Source organism: Callorhinus ursinus, unplaced genomic scaffold, assembly GCF_003265705.2.
Source record: "Callorhinus ursinus isolate GAN/ISIS: 27379988/994484 unplaced genomic scaffold, GSC_fseal_2.0 scaffold13, whole genome shotgun sequence".
NCBI classification, from domain to species: Eukaryota; Metazoa; Chordata; class Mammalia; order Carnivora; family Otariidae; genus Callorhinus; species Callorhinus ursinus.
In genome coordinates, this window is record NW_027397075.1 from 20456165 (window position 1) to 20477281 (window position 21117).

The 21117-nt window shown below is 47.8% G+C and overlaps 1 protein-coding gene across 2 annotated transcripts in view; it reads right to left on the minus strand.

The window, feature by feature from the left end:
• Positions 1–208: 208 nt before the first annotated feature.
• The window catches only part of KIF26B (kinesin family member 26B), a 444580-nt gene continuing 423671 nt past the window's right edge, over positions 209–21117 (minus strand). For both annotated transcript variants that reach the window (XM_073899899.1, XM_073899900.1), the window contains 3 exons: positions 17397–17599; positions 16783–16933; positions 209–6964 (listed from right to left, as the gene is read on the minus strand). In XM_073899899.1, coding sequence (XP_073756000.1) covers positions 6816–6964; positions 16783–16933; positions 17397–17599 — 503 coding nt within the window. In that variant the 3' untranslated portion in view covers positions 209–6815. The remainder of the gene's footprint in view (positions 6965–16782; positions 16934–17396; positions 17600–21117) is intronic.

Consider the following 21117-nt stretch of genomic DNA (forward strand, 5'->3'; position numbering starts at 1 on the left):
CATAGCCACCTAGCCCTGGCCAAGCGTCCAAACTTGTTGGAGACAGGACTCGGCCTGGGAGGTCCCTAGGGGCCTGGGAGGAAGCCCCCAGCCAGGCGGTTGCTCTAGGGAGAAGAACCCGCCATCCTGGCCCTGAATTGTGTCCCCCTCTGAACAGAAGGATACATTAGATAGGCATCCAGGACTCGGAGTAGAATAGAAGTGAACATTTAATGCCACCATAGTTTGATTCTTTTTAAACACCAGATTCTTTTTTGACAACATTTTACACCTCATATGCCACAAAAAGTCCGAGATCTTAGCCAGCAAACAATGTCTTCTCACTGGAAATGGCACACAGCTTAATGGATTCATGTCATCAGTTTTTGAGAACTAGAACTTTCTCTTCCAGACTGTTCTCCAGGTAGCCTGCTCATAGTTATCATGACCAAGCCAACAGCTAGCGTGTATATAGCAATGTGAGGGCCCAGACACAAAACCCAGCCTGTTGGCCAAGAGGCTGTTGGGACCTGCCCAAGTACAGAATGGTTGGAATTTCAGCCTTAAACACACGAACTTTATTAAAAAGTGGTTAACAGCCAACACTTGTAAGCTAAGAGCTTAATTTTTAAAATGGCACCAATCTTTTATCCAGTTAAACAGTGAATTTAAAACCATGACCTTAACTACTACCATTGAATCTTAAAATGTGATTCTGTGAACTGGTTTGTGAATTGGCTGTTTGTGACAAAAATGAATGACTCGGCAGGCCTTGTCTCCAGTTTCTAAGTTGGCCCATTTCTACAGATAAGCATATTTATATATACATACATACATTTCTAGAGCCGCAGGAACCACGACGCTCATTTAGCACAACGTCATCATTTTACAGATTAGAACATGGGAGTTCTGGGGAAGTTCGGTAATGTACCCAAGGCCATAGGACCTCTGACACTCCGGCTTTCTGTCCTGTGCTCTTTCCGTGCTACACACCTTCTGTACACACGCATCCGTCTGTGCCCCGTGCACACACACACACACATGCCAGTACATAGGTGTGACGTGTGGCCACATGTTCCTGCGCCTGGTGCAAGCAGCAGCTCATGGGAAGAGCCCAAGATTCTGGACTCGGGTCACGGTCTGCCCTAAAGCGACTCTGTGGACTTGGGCCTCAGTCACTGACTATTGACTTGAGCTTCCTCATCGAGAAATGATGATCCCCAGCTCCTACACAGAGCTGTAATTTCTTCAAAGCACTTCCCATCACGGATACCACTTTATCTCTACACCATCCCAGAAGGGCAGCTTTTCTGAGCTCCGATCTCCCACTGGGGAGCCCAGGGTTGCATAGCGAGGGAGGGAACTAGGATGGGCGCTGGCTTCCTGACTCCTAGCTCCAGGCTTTTTCTCCTAGGTAGAGGTGCCTCTCAAATGAGACTACTGACCCCAGCCCCTCCCCGCCCCTCAGGCATCCAGGGAGGGGACAAGATGCCATAAATATTACGGGTTGTAAACCTCACTAAAGTGCTTTGGTTTCTCCAGAACAAACAGGTACGACACATACCCAAGGTCAGGACCTCTAGTTGCTTCTCCAAACCCCCTTCAGTAGCACCTGAGGGGTGCGTGGGGACCTCAGGGGACTGTGAGGACCTAATACGGTCTGTACTTTTTGCAGAAATTTCTCAGAAATCCCATCCGGGCCTGTGAGGGCTGGTTTCCAAGCCCATGATCATCAGATTCAAAATGAAGGGACCTTTCTCTCTCAGCTACTCACTATGGAAACGGCTTAGATGTTGAACATAGCTTGACACTTTGAGGACTGGATCCTCATCCCTGGTCTCCTGATTGATTTATCTTTCTGCCCCCGGGACCTTGCCTCCATTAACGGAGCTCACGAGAGGGAGGGGCAAGAACAGATGCAGATGCACCCCCCGTACACTTCAGTGCATTGCCCTTGGACCGCACTTCCAACTGTGATGTAGAAATGAATCACAAAACACAGGCGAGGCTACACGCAATATCCTGAGCTTACAAATCAATTATACTTCTTCCTACAATGGAACAGGACTGTGGGCTGTTGGTTAGCGGGGTGGGGAATGGAGCCGGTGTGCGCATGCCCCAAGCTCGGCGCCCACCCCGATGTGCAGGGACATGGGGCTTTCAGAGTGTGTTCACTGGGCGCGCTGAAGACTGCCTGCCACCTTGAGCACCTGCTCCGTGCCTGTTGTTAGGACATCAGTGTCCGGTTCTGCGGAGGGCCACCCAGAAGCAGAGTGTATTTGTTTAGGGATGGGTAAACCAGCTTTTAAGAATGGACAGAGAACTTCTATGAGAAGCTGGGCTTGAGTTACAAGAGCCTCTCCTGGATTGGAATTAGGTTTTTATCTGGAAGTGAACAGTCTGTAATTATAAAATATGTGTGTGTGTTTTAGGGAAATTGCTAAGGGATACAATTTATGAGTTCTTACCCACAAATGTTGACAGATATTTGCTGGAGGAGGAGAAAGAGATTCCAGTCCAAAGGAACGTGATATTTGTAGGGCCCGTGCCCTGACTACCCTCCTCCCCGACCACTTTAGGCCACTTATCGGCAGTGTCAGGGGAGCTGGGCATGTGGCCTGGCTTCATGGGGCACAGAGCGGAGTGGGCTGCACTGGCTTTTCTCTGTGCGGCCGGGTCTCCTGGGGGGCAGTGATGAGCTGTGTCCCTCTGTCACAGAAGGCCTGGCTGCACTGCCCGAGGCCCCGGGGACAGTGGGACCGGGCTGTTTTCAGCATCGACTAGTTGTGACAAGACTTTCTACCTGTTTCTTACTGACATGGTTTCAGGGTTTAAAAGAAATAGCCTTTAAAAGCAAGGGACTCTTTCAGTATATGCTTAGAGTGGGCTGATATTCCGGAAGGAAGGAACAATGAGTCAACTCATGATTTCTTCTGGTTTCAATTGTGAAATAGATATCTTTAGTTCTTTCTTTCACAGCCTGAAATCCTTTTTGGAATTTTTGGAAGCCTCAACTACACATCGGCCGTGGCCAAGGATGCTGGCCACGGTGTCTACAGGCTCTCGTAAGCCTGGCCCTCTCTCCCATGAAGACCAGGTCCATCAGCTGCTTTCCCACAGGAACACCTATGGAAAGGGTTACGGATCAACCCAGATTCGCCATAACTTTAGAATCTGGAGCCCAGAGAAGGGCTTCTTGCTCAGCATGCACAGAAGTCCAAGAACGAACATAAGTTGTGTGTGTGTCAGACTTTTCGAACCATCTGCCCAGATGGCTTTTGTGGCCACAGTGAGATCACTGCCACCTTCCAGGGACAGAGACTTGAAGCATAAGGCTAATTTATGACAACTGGCCAGATTCTTGCCTGCCAAGTTCCTCAGGCTGAGCTGCCTGGCTTCTTGTCCCAGCTTCCACCCCCGCCCCAGCTCAGGGTCCCTTGGAGGACCCCCACTGGCGTCCGCAGAGACTGCCCTCTGCATCTGTCATGAGCTCCCTGTGTTTGGAATAGCGACTAGAGATCAAACCACACACGGGGTGTTCTGATTTCAAATCTGGAAGAGATGAACATCAGCGACAGCTTCCCCGTGATGCACAGGGGAATTCAAGGACCAGAAGATCCAAGGTTGAAGCTCTCAGGTGGGGACTGCAAGCCCAGGATAAGCCCAGTGTCACTCGGTCACAGCACGAACCAACCTCATGGAAAGTAATCTGGATTTACTCCCCGGAAGCAGTATCGCTATTTCCCTTTTGTGGGTCTGAGTTTTGTTGTGCGGCCAATGCTTCACCTCACACTAAACTATTTGGGCAGATTTCAGACCAGGAATAAAGGCTGATGGATCTAGATGTTAATTTCACATAGAAAGTTTCTGGTCCTGCTGGTTGCGGATAAGGACATGGAAGTGGGTTCTTTGACATTCCTCTTTGCTTCTTGGGTTCTCTCTCACCAGAACCAAACTGTGGAGCTCCGTCACATCTGGTCATTGGATGAGGCGTTCCTCAGTTATTGGGACTGCCTTGAAAGAGTTGGCCACACCTGCTTCCCTTTGTGCCTGAAGAGCATCGTTGGTTTAGTCATCTTCTGGGAAGAACCAGGAACCATCACAGCTCAAAATTCATGACATCTTCACGTGGTTAAGCAGTACTTGGTACATGAAGATGTTTGCAGCTCACTGAGTGTTAAAGGAAAGAAAGAAAAAGAAAAGAAAAAGCCAGAATGGACAACCTCCACACACAGTTGGCCAACAACTTTCCGAGAGATGTTCCACGGCACAGCGTCTTGGAGAAGCCAGTCTGACTCGGTAAGAAGGCTCTCGGTTTCATTCAACACTTTTACTGCTCACAAAGTTGCAACAAGTGGAGAAAAGCAGGCTTAGGGAGTAGGAAAGATTCCCTGGATTGAGGTTTTAAATTTCTGTAGATGTCTCGATTTGGTGTCGCTCCAGGAAAGGCACGGGACCCCATGACTGGTCTGTTTAAGGCAGGCAGCGCTGTGTGGTGACCTTGGGGCCAGGGGAGATGTGCCAGGGAAAAGCTAAGTACGTGGGGTTACGCATCAAGTGAACATGTTTTCAACAGAGACCAGAATACTCACCTCTGACCCTTCCCAAATTAAAGGCTTTTCACGAAGTGGTATATGTCAGAGCAGCAACCAAAAGGGATGCAAACTCAGACTCAAAAGATGGGCATCCTTTGGGGTCCAGAAGCTTCCATAATGTTGCTGTTCAACAAGCCCATTCATACAGGTGCTGGGAGGACAGAGGCATGCCCAGACCCTGCAGGCTGGGGTGAAGGCTGAGGAGCTGGGGGAGGCCCCGCTTCCCAGGGTGACAGACAACTTGTTAAGCTAAGGGGCGTACGGTCCATTCTGGAGCAGCTTTCACCATGCCAGAGCCCATTCAGCTCTCAGAGGTGAGCATCTGCTCTGCGTGTCCCTTTGCCTGAGAGCAGGTGTGGACACAAAGCAGAGCTGGACTGCTCATCCATGGGGCTGGCTTCCAGTCTGGGGGGCAGACTTCCAGACACATGAGCCATCAACGCGTCTGTGCCAGTTCCGACCAGTAAAGGACCGGGTACCATGAGGCTCACGAGACCCTCAGCTCCTATGCACAGAGTTTGGCTGAACATCACTGGCTCCCTGACCAGCTCTGCTGGGCCACATGCATCCACACGTACACTCAGGTCTGATTCCTCGGGGTGCAGCTGGGTCTGAGGTGTTGGGTAGCAAGGACTGTTGAACCTAGAAATCAGCTCGTGATGATACGCTGTGCTGGAGGGCAAAACCGAATAGTACTCTGTAAGACCCTGAGCACCCTCACCTCCCGGCCCCAGGAGGGAGGAGGCGGCCCCTGCTGCTCCACGGCTGTTATCAGATAATCCCCTGGCCACTTGGTGCCTTGGGGTTCCATCGCTAAATGGGTATGATAATCCCTGAGGGAGTCAAGGCAGGGTGAGCCCCTCCATCTGAGGACAAAATCCTATGTTCCTGGGACAGCCCTATGCACGAAGCTCTGTGTTCTGCCTCTCCGGGGGGGTGTGAGTCACGACAGGAAACCTCTCTGCCTTCTGCACCCAAGCCTGGGGGGGACAAGCCTTGTCCTTCCTTGGGATGGTGGCCTCAGGACATGGGAGGATGGGGATGTTTTGCATTTGAGCAGCACTCTGAACCACAGAGATGTCATGTGATCCCAACATCCTTCCTTGTTCTAAACCAAGACTGTTGCAAATCTCTGAGCATATACCAGCCTGAGAGGGTCTCTAAACTGGGAAAGATCCCGTTTCTAATAATGTCATGGAACCAGAGAACAAAAAATATGGCTCTATTGAGTTGGTTCAAACTTTGAATCTAGTCTCTGGAATAAAAATGACTATGAAAAAGGTTTTGAGGGCCATGAAAACCCTGGGTTTGGGGGTAAAGGAATCAGTACGCGCGTCAGGACTTGGAGGGAGAGGCTGTATCTGGATTAAACAAACAACCCTCTCAAAGGACACAGAAGGCCCCGGTCGTAAAGGTTCCTTTTCCAGGAAAGATGCAGTCCCCATTCTCTCAAGCTCACACGCACCTGCCCCACGAGGGTGCCCGCCGCCTGCGCCCCTGGTGAGAGGTGGCACAAAGTGTCACCTGCTGTCCCCGTTGTCTTTGGAAACACACCAGCTTGTGCCCATCAAGTCTCTCTGTTCTGTTTGTTTGAGTGGCCTTACCAGAAGAACCGTAAAGGACAGTGAACATTTATTCATATGCAATACTGCTTAGGGGATAGAGCTACAAACACTACTTATTTAGAAACAGCAAGTCAGAAATAGGATAAAACACCAAGAGAAAACGAGCTGTAAATACATTTCAAAAATGCGTTTGATTTTCTTTTTTGTGGTGGTGGTGGTGTTTTCATCTGGAGTAGCACCATCTGTACACAAGAAAGTCTCAAACTGGATAATAAAGATTTGCAAGGCACTTAATCAGTCGCTCTGGGTCATCTGTTGTGTGTCCGCTTCCGACAGCAATCCTGCACGCACCCTCGCCCCTTCTCGCAAAGCCAGAGAAGAGAGGGGGCTCTCGCCAGCAGTTCTTACGTATCAAGTTCTCGAAAGTTCCTCAAAGTGCTTTTTCAGTCTCACAGGGCTTCCACGTCCCTTGGGCTTCCCATCATTTCCTCCTCCCACATGTGTGGTGTTTACACCTTTCCTACAGAAAACAAAAGAAAACTGCCTTCCGCTCAGCGCTCCCTCCAGACTTGCACCAACCTTCGTCCTCCTTCCGCTGTCTCCGAGCCGCCGGCACCGAGGGGCTTGGGGGGGGGTGGTCCTGGGCAGTGAGGGGCTGGCAGGCCGGACCGGCTCTTCATCGGCGCCGGGAGGTGATGTCAAAGCAGGTGATCATCATCAGATGGGCCTTGCAGAAGTTGACGCGGCTCTCCAGGCGCTCCGTCACGCACTCCAGTGCCTCCAGGTACTCCAGGGAATCCAGCTCCAAAACCTGCTCCAAGTCAACTGCAAAGAAGGAGAAGCCTGGTGGAGATGTGGCCACCGCAGGAGGGTGGCCCCCCGGTCACCGCCCCGCCCAGCCCCTCCGTGGGGAGACCTGGGGCAGCATGGGACCCGCTGCCTCCCTCGGGCTGCCAATGGGCTCTGCTTGCCGCCTGCATGGATACTGGGGCCCTTCGCACTCATTATGATGATTTCAGGCCCTTCCCATTCTGTTGAGATTCTGCAGAAGGATAAGGCAACATTCTGGCTCTCCCCACCTCCGCCCACCTCCAGCATAGGATGTGAGACTCTACCAGGGCCGTTCTTCTTTATTAGCTATAAATCTCCAAGCTGAGGTGCAGAGTATCCCCTCCTTTTTTGGGGGGGGCCTCACCTGAGTGACATTTATACCTTTGTCTACTTCTGTTTGTTCTCTCTTTATTCCTTCCCACAGCCATAGGCAGCTGCCTCTCTAAGCAGGTTGAAAAACCTGACCCTGTCTCTGGGTGCTTCCTGCTTTCACATACGCACTGGTGGTTCAGGAAGCGATGATGCTAAAATCTAGAATAATTAAGATTCCTTGCACTCAGAAGACAAGCAGAGATTCAGGACCCAGAGGCCGTCCCTTACAGTCAGGCCAGTGCAGCAGTCTGCTTCCTTCTGTCCCTAAGGAGCAGTGATGTGGGGCCATCCCCTCCTGTCCCCAGGCCCCCGCTTTGTCCAGTGGTGACTGTAGGGCAGCGGCAGGGGCTCCAGCAGGGACAGCAGCTGGGGAGGGGAGAGGAGATGGCCCTGGAAGAGGATGCTGGCCTAGGACCCCCCCCAGCTCGGCCATGCCTCACCGCCGCCGGCATAGGTTCCTTAAATGTGAAATGATGGGCACAACTGCTACTCTGCCTCCCTTACCAGACTCTAGTTGCCATGAAGAGTAAAATAAAAATGAGAGGGTAAATGGGAACATGGCTCGGGAACTGGAACACAGACTCCATTGAAACAAGGGTTGGGGCACCCAGGTGGCTCAGTCATTAAGTGTCTGCCTTCAGCTCAGGTCATAATCCCAGGGTCCTGGGATCGAGCCCCACATCGGGCTCCCTGCTCAGCGGGAAGCCTGCTTCTCCCTCTCCCACTCCCCCTGCTTGTGTTCCCTCTCTCACTGTGTCTCTGTGTGTCAAATAAATAAAATCTTTAAAAAAACACAAGGGTTGTAATGGAGGCCGCCTCTTTTTACAGGTGAGCTGAGATCCCAAGGAGCGAGGCGACTTACTTGGCGTCATAGACAATGAGGATGAGAGCTGGGAATGAGACTGAGGGCTCCTGAGTGTCAGGATAATGTTTAAAATACAGAGGGAGGATCCAAGATGGCGACGGAGGAGGACCCTGAACTCTCCTCCTCCCTCCTCACACACACAGGTGGAGCAAATCCTCCTAAAGAAGAACAGAGGACATCTTGGCTCTTTCCATAAAAAAAGAAGAAGAAGAAGAAGAAAAACAGGGCTGGCTGAAGGCCTTCTGTACAACAAGGGATGGAGGGACCACACAGAGAACCACAAGAGAGATGGAGACACAGCACTGAAGGGAGCCTCACCCCCCCCCACACTGCTGCCTGCCCGAGATGCCATCAGCTGCTGGGGAAGCAAAGAGCTGAGGGGCCAGCAGCAGATGTGTCACCACTGGGGCACAGGAAAATAGGTTTAAACGTCTCTGAGGAGAAGAGAAAGGAACCAGCCCTGTGCCACACAGTAAGGGGCTTTGCTGGAACTCTCCGGGTCAGAGGGGCTGGGGAGCATTATGGTTTACATTCACCCTCTATCTTGATAGCACAGGAGGGAGCAGGGTCCAGGTCAGAACCAGCCCACCACCTCAGTGAACCCTGGGCCCTCAGCCCATACCAGCTCCGGATGCCCTGGGATGCAGAAAACAAAAGCCACAGTTTAAAAAAGCAACTAGAATGCAGAGGAACCAGCCCTAGAACTCTCTCCAGGGCACAGGCGATGACTAGTGTCATGTTTTATGTTTCCCCTGCCCCTTGATAGCACAGACAGAGGCAGGGTCGAGACACCCTAGCTGGCCTGCTGCCATTGCCCCAGCCCACAGCAGCCCCAACGGTCCCACCAAGCCAGTTCCAGCACAGCACACACCTGACAGTGCTGCACAGCACTCACTAGAGCTCCAGCCATCTTGCCAAGGTGACACAGGGGCCTGCAATACTGCAAGCCTGTCCCACTACAGCTGCAGACAACCTGCCAGGACACCCCCAGTGCAGAGTGCCCTGGGACCCCCCCCTCAAACCACACCTGCTTCAGCTCCAGTTGTCCAGCCAGGGTGATCCTTGCCCAGAACCTGGGATGCCCTGCCTTGAACCCACTTCAGCTGTCCCACCAGCACACCCTCTGTGTGGAGAGCCCTGGGACCCTCTGGCCTGCACCACCTTAGCTCTGGCCATCCCACCTGGGCAGCCCCAGCACAGATTGCCCCATCCTCCAGTGCATATCAGCTACAACTCCAGCCAGCCAGCAGCCAAAGATGCCAGGTACACATGGCCAACACAGGGGACATCCCTACACAAGACCATATAAACTTCAAGTTTATAAGAAGAAACAGAAACACAGACAAAATGAAGAGACAGAAGAATATGTTCCAAACAAGAGGCCAAGACAAAACCTCTGAAGAACAACTAAAGGAAATGGAGATACGCAGTCTACCTGATGAAGAGTTCAAGGCACTGGTCAGACAGATGCTCAATGAGTGCGTGAGTGGATGAGCTCAATGAGAACTTCAACAAAGAGATCAAAAATATAAAGAACCAATCAGAGTTGAAGAATATGATAACTGAAATGAAAAATACATAAGAGGGAATCAACAGCAGATTAGAGGAGGCCAAAAAAGGAGTAAGTGATCTGGAAGACAGGGTGATGGAAAGCATTCAGCTGAATGACAAGAGTAAAAATAACAACAACAAACAATGATAAGTTAAGGATCTCTGGGACAGCATCAGACATACTAATAATCACATTATCAGGGTCCCAGAAGGAGAAGAGAAAGAGAAATAGGCAGAAAATTTATTTGAAGAAATAATAGCTGAAAACATCCCTAGCCTGGGGAAGAAAGCACAGAGAGTTTCAAATGAGGTGAACCAAGAAGGTCCACGTCAAGACATATAATAATTAAAATGTCAAAGATTAAATATAAAGAGAATTTTTAGGGCAAAGCAAGAGAGAAGCAACTAGGTACATAGAAGAGAAACCTCGTAAGACCATCAGCTGATTTTTCAGCAAAAACTTGGCAGGCCAGAAGGGAGTGGCATGACATAGTCAAAGTTCTGAAAAGGAAAAAAGAAACCTACTACAAGAATACTCTACTTGGCAAGATTATCATTCAGAACTGAAGGGGAGAGGGGTGCCTGGGTGGCTCAGTCATTAAGTGTCTGCCTTCGGCTCAGGTCATGATCCCAGAGTCCTGGGATTGAGCCCTGCATCGGGCTCCCTGCTCCCTCTCCCACTACCCCTGCTTGTGTTCCCCCTCTCGCTGTGTCTCTGTCAAATAAATAAATAAAATCTTAAAAAAAAAAAAAAAAGGAACTGAAGGGGAGATAAAGAAATGCCCAAACAAAAGTTAAAAGAGTTCATTGCCACTAAGCGAGCCTCACAGGAAATGTTTAAAGAGACTTCTCTAAGTAGAAAAGAAAAGGCCATAATTAGAAGAAAATTACGAAAGGAAAAAATTCATGAGTAAAGCAAACACAGTAAAGGTAGTAAATCAAGCATTTAAGAAAGTTCGTAAGAAGGTTAAAAGAAAATAAAACCAATTATATCTAAAAATTAAAGAGACTCACAAAAAGATGTAAAATATGACAACATATATATAAAATGTGGAGGAGGAGTAAAAATGAAGTTCTTTTAGAGTGTGTTCAAACTTAAGTGACCTTCAACTTAATATAGACTGCTATATACTTAGGATGTTGTAGAACCACAAACCAAAAACCTGTGACATGCAAAAATAAAGGAAACCAAACCAAGCATAACACTAAAAGGAAGTCATCATTCACGGAAAAAAAGCAAGAGAAGAAAAAAAGGACCAAAGAAGAACTACAAAAACAACCAGAGAACAATTAACAAAATAGCAATAAGGACATAATATTGATAATTACTTTTAGTGTAAATGGCCTAAATGTTCCAATCAAAATATACAGGGTGATAAAATGGGTAAAAAACCAAGAACCATTGACATGCTACTTACAAGAAACTCACTTCAGACCTAAAGACACATAGAGACTGAAAGTGAAGGGATGGAAAAAAATATACCAAAAAAAAAGAAAAAAAAAAAAAAAAAAAAAAAAGCCAGGGTGGCAGTACTTCTATCAGACAAAAGAGACTTTGAAGCAAGAACAGTAACAAGAGACAAATAAGGGCATTACATAATGATAAAGAAATCAATCCAACAAGAGGTTATAACAATTGTAAATATCTATGAACCCAACACTAGAGCACCTAAATACATAAAGCAAATATTAATAGTCATAAAGGGAGAAATTGACAGTCATACAATAATAGTAGGGGACTTTAATACCTCACTAACACCAATGGATAGATCATCCAAGCAGAAAATCAATAAGGAAACATCAGCTTTGGAGGACATATGAGACCACATGGACTTAACAAAGAGAACAATCCATCCCAAAATGGCAGAATACACATTATTTTCAGGTGCACATGGGAATTCTCCAGGATGGATCACATGTCCAGACACAAAACAAGTCTTAATAAATTTATGAAGATTGAAATCATATCAAATATCTTTTCCAACCACAGTGGTATGAAAGTAGAAATCAATTACAGGAAAAAAATTGAAAACCACAATCCTGTAGAGGCTAAACAACCAATGTGTCAATGAAGAAATCAAAGAAGAAATGAAAAAAAAAATACATGGAGACAAATGAAAATGAAAACACAATGGTCCAAATGGGATACAGTGAAAGTAGTTCTAAGTGGGAAGTAATACAGGTCTACCTCAAGAAACGAGAAAAATCTGCAACAATCTAATCTTATACACAGATGAACTAGAAAAGAAGAAAGCTCAAAGCTAGTAGAAGAAAGGAAATAATAAAGATCAGAGCAGAAATAAATGAAATAGAGACCAAAAAAATAGAAAAGATGAAACCAAGAGCTGGTTCTTTGAAAAGAAAAACAAAATTGATAAACTTTCAGCCATACTCATCAAAAAAAAGAGCACTCAGGTAAAGAAAAAAGGAAAAGTAACAACCAATATCACAGACATACAAAGGATTATAAAAGACTGTAATGAAAAATATGCCAACAAAATGAACTGCCTAGAAGAAATGGATAAATTCCTAGAAATATACCATTTTCCAAAACTGAATCAGGAGGACACAGAGAATCTGAACTAATTACTAGTAATAAAATTGAATCAATACAAACAATCGGAAACTCCCAACAAACAAAAGTCCAGGACTAGATGGATTCACAAGTGAATTCTACCAAACATTTAAAGAAGAGTTAATACATACTCTCCTCAAACTGCTTCAAAAAAGTAGAAGAGGAAGCTTCCAAATTCATTCTATGAGGCCAGCATTACCCTGATACTGTAGTCAGATAAAGACACTATAAAAAAAAGAAAACTACCGGCCAATATTTCTGACGAATATACATACTAAAGTCTTCAACAAAATATTAGCAAACCGCATCCAACAATACATTAGGAGAATCATTCATCATGATGAAGTGGAATTTATTCCACGGGTGCAAAAATGGTTCAGTATCCACAAATCAATCAACGTGATACACCACATTAACAAATTGAAGTTTTTATCTATGGGATCATCTCAATAGATGCAGAAAAAGCATTTAACAAAGAACAACATCTGTTCATGGTTTTAGAGGGACATACCTCAACATAATAAAGGCCACATAGGGCAAACCCACAGCTAACGTCATCCTCAGTGGTGAAAAACAGAGCTTTTCTTCTCAGATCAGGAATAAGATAAGGATGCCCACTCATTTTTATCCAACATAGTACTGGAAGTCCTAGCCACAAAAATCAGACAATAAAAAGAAATAAAAGGCATCCAAATTGGTAAGGAAGAAGTAAGACTGTCACTATTTGCAGATACTATGATACTTTATATAGAAAACCCTAAAGACTCTACCAAGAAACCATTAAGAGTAATAAATGAACTCAGGAAAGTTGCAGGATATGAGATTAATATACAGTAATCAGTTGCAGTTCTATACAAGAATAATGAACTAGCAGAAAGAGAAATTAAAAAAAAAAAAACAATTTACAATTGCACCAAAAAGAATAAAATACCTAGGAAGAAACTTAACCAAGGAGGTGGAATATCTATACTCTAAAAACTATAAAATAATTGATGAAAGAAATTGAAGACAACATAAACAAATGGAAAGATATACCATGCTCATGGATTAGAAGAATTAATATTGTTAAAATGTCCATACTACCCAAAGCAAGCTACAGATTCAATGTAATCCCTATCAAAATACAAATAGTAATTTCACAGAACTAGAACAAACTGTGCTAAAATCTGTATGGAACCACAAAGGACCCCAAAAAGCAATCTTGAGAAAGAAGAACAGATTTGTAGGTATCACAGTCCCAGGTTTTAAGGTACACTACAAAGCTATGGTAATCAAAACAGCATGAAACTGGCACAAAAATAGAAAGACCAATGGAACAGATAGGGAGCCAAAGGAATAAACCCATGCTTATATGGTCAATTAATCTATGACAAGGGAGGTAAAAATGTACAATGGTGAAAAGATAGCGTGTTTTTAATAAATGGCATCAGGTAATATTCCATTGTATATACGAACCACATCTTCTTTAACCATGAGAGACACTGGACTCTGGACTCTGGGAAACAAACTGAGGGTTATAGAAGGGAGGGGGATGGGGTAACCAGGTGATGGGTATTAAGGAGGTCACATGTTGTAATGAGCACTGGGTGTTATACTCAACTAATGAATCATTGAACACTACATCAAAACCTAATGATGTACTATATGTTGGCTAACTGAATAATATATAAATAACACTGGGAAAACTGGATAGCTATATGCAAAGAATGAAACTGGACCATTTTCTTATACCATACACAAAAATAAACTCAAAATGGATTAAAGACCCAAATGTGAGACCTGAAACCACAAAACCTGTAAAAAAAAATAGGCAGTAATCTCTTGGACATTGGCCTTAGCAAGATTTTTCTAGGTTATGTCTCCTGAGGCAAGAGAAACAAAAGCAAAAATAAACTATTGGGACTACAACAAATAAAAAGCTTTTGCACAGTGAAGGAAGCCATCGACAAAACAAAAAGGCAACCTGCTGAGTGGTAGAAAATATTTGCAAATATATTTCATAAGGGGTTAATATCCAAAGTATATAAAGAACTTATACAACTCAAGATCAAAACCCACAAATAATCCATTTAAAAAATAGGTAGAGGACCTGATCAGACATTTTTTCCAAGGAAAAATGTGGCCATAAAGATGGCCAACAGACACATGAAAAGATGCTCAACATAAGGGAAATGCAAATCAAAGCCACAATGAGGTGTCCCCTCAAACCTGTCAGAATGGCTGTTATATACATAGTACCCACACTCGCATGTGCGTGCGTACACACACACACACACACTGGAATATTACTCAGCCATAAAAAAGATTAAGATCTTTCCATCTGCAACAACATAAATGGACCCTGAGGGTATTATGCTAAGGGAAAAACATAGCATTTGATTTCACTTATATGTGGAATTTAAAAGATACAAAAAAATGAACAAACCAAAAAACAGAAACAGACCCATAAGTACAGAGAGCAAACTGGTGGTTGCCAGAGGGGAGGAGGGGTTGGAGGGATGGGCAGGTACAGGCTTCCAGGTATGGAATGAATAAGTCACGGGTATGGAAGGCACAGCGTAGGGAATAAAGTCGATGGTTCTGTCTCGGCCTTGTATGGTGACAGATGGTAACCACACTTGGGGTGAGCATGGCGTAACGTACAGTATCTGTATGTTGTACACCTAAAACTAGTGTAACTGTGTGTGTCAACTAGACTGCAATAAAGAAAGCAGTAAAAATTTTTAAAACCAAAAAGAGAACCCAGCAGGACATAACCTCCTCAGGCTGCTACTAGACCACCTCAAAGGTGGCACCAGAATTAAGAAAGAAAAATCAAAATGGATGTCGGCACATAGATTTCTATGCCAATATTTGACTTATCACCCACACCCAGCAAATACCGTGCTGCCTTATTGGGGTTTGTTCTTTTTTTTTGCTCATTCTTGGTTTCATTTCATCTTAAAGGAATGATCTGTGTTTCTCCTTTCATGTGGCCTCCTGTTCATTCCCTTCCTCAGCATCAAACGATTGCTGATTCTTGACACGTACAAAGGCATGAAGGGAGTGACTACTTCCTGGAAGCATCTACACGTGTGTGCCGATGTGTACGTCTGCTCCCATCCCAGGAAAAAAGGTGACTTCGTGAGATGAAGACCGTTCTCGAGCCTGCCTGAGGCATAAACAGCTCTCAAAACAGAAAGCTCTAATGCAAACAGTACAAATGAAGGGGGGCTGCCTGCAGGGGCACCCCAGGACCTGAACTACCTGGAATTCATGGACAGAGGAGATGAGAAGCCACGAGTGGGAGAGAAGGAAGCACTGGGCCCTGTATTTGTGCCACAGCCTGACTTTAGCTACTGTCCTCGTTCATGTCCTCTCCCCCGCCAGTGCCTGGGATGACAACACCCCGAGAGCATGTCTCTGTCCAGACCTCTCACATAGGACCTAAGTCGGTGCACTGTGGAAGCAGGCACGAGGGAGCGGTCTTCTATTTGGTTCAACTCTGGGATAATAATCATCATCTTACTACCGGATACCGAGCCTTCATCATGGGCCCAGCAGTGCTCACACCTCACAACACCCTATGAAGTGGGCTCTCCATTATGTTAAGGAAATTAAGGCTCACAGAGGTTAGGTGTCTTCCCCGAGGTCCCACAGCTAGTACGTGGGAGAGCCAGCATCCAGGCCGGTCCGCATGATGGTGGTCATCCCACGTGATTGGCATGCAGGGGACAGGGGTGAAGGGAGCAAGGCACAGGGAGGCTGGGGGGCTGGTGAGTGTCGGACAAGGGAGGGAAAGGAATTTTAATGGCAGTCATGCATTTTATTCCACAGACTAAGTCTTCCAATGTTGAGTCCCCTATCAATGAAATAGCTGGGACCCAATTTGAGCTTTATTTTGTGGTAAATAGAATGGTTAGGAGCAAATAAATACAAGACAATTGAATCTGTCAGAGAGCAAAATTGTTCTGAATTGTTATGAGATGGTTACTGTCATCCTGGGCTTTCTATTGAACAGAAATAACACAGTGAATGCTATTCTTTCCCTCTCAAAAATGTTTTCCTTGCTTTCTGGGTTCTTTGTGAGGCTTTTCTAGGATTGCACACTCTACCCTATTAGGAGCTCTAGAAAGTCTTATGTCGTTTGGGCTAGACATGCAATGTGATTTTGTGGTCTAGGAGCAGACTTGTAACTCAGCTTCAAGTCTGGGGGATCTTCTGCCAAATGCAGGGGGAGGGGAATCTCATTTTCAGGTGCTTGGGACTGAGACACATGAAAAGAATTCTTGCAAGAGCAATACCGGCTACACCTTTGCTGCCCATCCCCCTATCTTCCCTGAGAAGAGCGAGGCTGTGGGCCCCCAGAGCCCCACACGGTCTGCGTACACCTCCCTCTGGGCTGTGTGCAGGCCCGTTGGGCTGGCAAACCCGGCAGCCCCAGTGATAGGAAGGAACCCGGGGCCTTACATTCGCTGAGCCACTTGTTGGGGTCCAGCATCAGATACTGTTTGGTGATCTCCAGCTCCTTCATCAGCCACTCGTACTTGGCCCGGACCTCGGCGATTCTCTGCTGGCGGTGTTCCAGAATTTTCAGTTTCGCGTTGAAGCACGTGACCTCCTAGAAGGCAGAGGAGGAGTGGAGTTGTGTGGAGAGAGGGAGAAGAGGCCCCCCAGCTCGAATGCAGGCCACCTCTTGGAGATGGGAATGCTCCGTGCACAGTCAGCGATGAGGGAGCTGGGAGGGACTGGGTTCTCCCAGCCATGTTTGCGCCTTTTGCCCGAGTCCGCTCAGCCAGCCACAGGGTAGGACTATCGTGGGCATGTCTTACATTGAGGAGCCTGGGGTTCCAGGCTGGAGCCAGACAAGCTCCCAGAACTGGCAGCTCCCCCAGCGGTTGAGCCGGAAGGCCACAGCCCAAGAGCTGGGGCAGAGCCACTGATTCCCCTCCCCGCCCCAGGACCCTGCAAGGAAGTCTCCGCAGGTCTGAGCGTGCCACTCAGGACGCTGCTCCAGCACCTGCCTGAGGGCTGGGGCCGGGGGAGGGGGGGGGCTGCCACCGTGTGGGGACGAGACAGCTCACCTTGCTGCTGCCCGCACGTCGCCGCTGTAGCCGCTCTACGTCATCAATTTCATATACTTTGATCTCAAAAGGTTCCCCGAGGCCCCTCTGGGTGCTGCGCAAGGGGCCGTCCACCCAGCGGACCCCAGTGCTGCTGACGGGCTTTCTTACAGGGGAGGGGGTATCAAGGGACAGTGCCGGGATGAGTCTCCGTCTCTGAGAACCTGAGGAGGGAATGAAGCCCAAAGTTTATCTTTTTGAATTTCAGTCTTTTAAAATGAACATATTTTCTGATGTGCGTGCTGGGACCCTGACAGGCACCCCAGGGTCTGTGGCAGGGCTGACTGTGAAACATGCCAATGCCCTGCCATGCACCTCAACAGTTACTCCCTTAATCTGGCTTCACCTCCAAAAGCTCACCAACTCCCTGCCTTCCCTTTAAAGCCACCTCCAATCTCCACCCATGAACCACATGTGTGCAGGCACACGCACACACGCACCCCAAAACACACGGTCTAGACCCGTCAGCCATACTGGCCCCACCCTCAGCATGAATGTGTGTTACCATGGAATTCAAGAGATGCTTGTGTTCTGGGAAAAGGGGTCCTAGTATTTGGTATTATAGGAATAGTTGTAAAACACATTGCTTTTTTGCTTATAGCGACAGCCAACACTGTGAGAAGCACTGATTATGTGCCAGACCCTATTCAACACGCTTGACACCCTGTGACAGATGGCTAGCTGTCCCCGATACCCACTCTCTGATTCCTCCGTGAAGGGGACAGAACAGGAGAAGGGTGCACAGCTGCCAGGATGGGGACCATGCCCCTGGGACATGCACCTCAAGCTCCCACTGATGGGGCATCAGCAGAAGTGCTGTGCGTAGCTACTAGACAGCATCCTTAAAGGCTGGGGGGGTCTATCATCCCCCTCTTCCTGTCCCCTCTGTCCTTGATGAAATATGACGCCTGCTTCAGGAGGTGAAGATCAGCAACAACACAAAAAGGACACAGGAGAGGCCTAGACTCCGGGCACCCTCGAGACTTTGACATGATCGCCTACACAGATCTTTTTTAGGGACTTCGTTTTTCTCGAGCAGATCTGGGGTCACAGCTCCGTGGAGAGGCAGGGACAAAACAAGAACCTATCCGGCCAAGAACCGAGGTGGATGCCCCACCGCCGATGACAATCCGTACTCTAGCTGCCCCGCAGGGGAGGTGTAAGTCGGCCTGGGCTTACATCATCTACAGTCATTACATCCGACAAGAACACCCCCTTGGTGGGTTAATCTCACCCTGTTGCCCGCAGGCCATGCTCCTGCTGCCCGGGCTTGTTTCCCCTCAGTGCCTCAGCCCACAAGGGCCTCCACCCCCTCTGCCCTAACCTCCTATGAGGCTCGGTTGCAGTGCTTCCCAGCAGACTGCTGTCACGCTGGGCCTGCCCCGCGTCTGAACGCTTCCCACACTTATGCCTCATGACCCCACTCGGGACTCAGCACTTTACCTCGGTCACCGTTCTGCTCCATGCTTCTCCTGCTTTGTCTCCAATTAGATGACAAACTTCTTAAAGTGGCCTTGTCTTCGATGCTGCCCGCCCCTCCCCACCATGCTTGAACCTTGTGTGTCAGCGAGCTCTAAGAGCACAGAAGAGGGGGATGGATCAAGATTTAATAAAAGAAATCCCATGGACTATGGATCGTCTTATGGAAAGGAAGTCATATGACCACCAACGTTCTTTACGTTACCTGCATTGTTCCCTACGATGTGAACACCAGAGAGACAGTGTTGGTGTTCTACCAACCCCCTTATTTTACTTTTATGTGAGCCCAGAGAGGGTAGTTATTCCCTGAAGGCCACAGCCCAAGAGCCCAAGTCTCCTGCTCTCCAGCTCGGTCTTCTCACTACACCACACTCTGGCGAATTCCATGCACTTTCCACCAACATGGGTCGCCAGGAATGGGACCCATAAGGTGAGCTTAATGACATTTGGTTGTTTCTCATGCTACACACTCCAAAGCACTCAGAGGTCAAGGTTATCCTCCTTGTGATCTATTTCTAGTTCGTTTTTCAACCAAATCATTGCAATTTTCCAATTCAAAAGCAATCTCGGATAAAAGATAACTGCCCGTCTCCTCTGCAGTTTCAAACATCTCTAGGAATTGTACAATCCAGCCATCTAGCTAGGAATTTCCTTTGAGGAGTTTTATGGCTTCTTAAAGAAGTTGCTTTTGATTTATGCTGATCATGTCTGATAGCTAGCATTTCTCTTAATAATCACCATAAATAAGCGAGACAAGGTCACCTAACCTGAAAGGAGCTTATCTCCACTGCCACGTCCATCATGGGGCCCTGGATCCCCGGCACCTGCTGACAGACATCTGATTCTCCTGGCGTTCTGTGTTAAACCTATCTCTGGCCCCTAGCCTGGTGCTTCAGTCCTACACTGTGTCCTCCAATAGCCTCACCAACAAGAGAGCCTCCGAGGACAGACTTTATGGAGGGAGACAGCACCAGGCACGGGCAGGTGCAGAGCCTGCTGGCCGCTATCAGCTCAGCTGTTTTATAGAGCTCTGTACCCCAGCACAATGGCCAAGCCCAAAACTGCGAGTCTTGAAGAAAGACGAACAGAGATTAAAGAACAGACCAGACTGATCGAAAGGAGGCTCTCACAAGAGTGTGGGAAAGCATGCTAACCCCCAGACACACGTGAGCACACAGCTGACATCACAATGATCTGGATTCCGGAGAACAAATGGGGCAGGTGCTAGCAACAAGGCTGATCAACCAACCAAGTCCTAGGAAGACCAGATTCCCCCCACCCCCACCCCTGCAGACTCTGGCTCAGATACACTTTCTTGCTAGTTTTAGTGACTAATATCAATATGTCTTAATGCCCCCGGCCCTGAAAATAGGGCCCAGCAGCTGTCACGGTATCCTGAATAGCTTTTCATTCTGCGCTTGTCTTAAGTGGGCACCGCTCCCAGGTCCTTGATGGGGCTCTGAGGGCTGAGGGCCTGGGGTGGGCTCTACTAAAGTGGGTCAGAGCCTGAAGCACACACCGTCTGGGAGATCGGGTCGGCTGACAGCCACGACTCCCAAACACACTTGGAGTACAACATGCTCACTCACACGCTTTGTGGTCTGTGAGGGGGTGGGCAGGTGGGGAGAGCTACACCACAGCATCTAGAATTACAAGGTTGACTTCTTTGAGGCAGACAAACGGTTTATGGTGTGCATTATGTTCGGGTTGGAACATTCCAGAGCTTGTGCTTGCCTGTGTTAGGAGAAACCCCATGGTTGAGAGAGAAAGCCCGTGGGGCAGTTGCCGGAGCAGCTGCAGGAAAGGGCAGACCCCACTTCGAGGACTCACCCCATTTTTTACTTCTTGATGAGCCCATAGCACCACTGTTCTGTAGGGCCATGGTTTCCGAGGGCCCCATGGAAGGGCCATGGACGGCAAAGGCCAGGCTGGGGGGCAGGACCCCATGCCCCCCTCACGTTGGCCAAGTCACAGACTGCATGCAGGGCTCTGCGTCAGATGGCCTCATTAAAAAATGTGTCCTTCACTCAAGAACAAGGAGGGGAAGTTTCTGTGGAAGCCCCTGAAGAGTAGAGCTGAATCGGGGGATTCCTCAGTAGCTCACATTGTCCTCGTTCCTTCTGTTTCTCTGTCCAGGCCTCTCTTTGCGCCGTTTCCCTTCACCTGTCCCATGGCTACAGGGCCACCAGCTCTGACCTGGGTC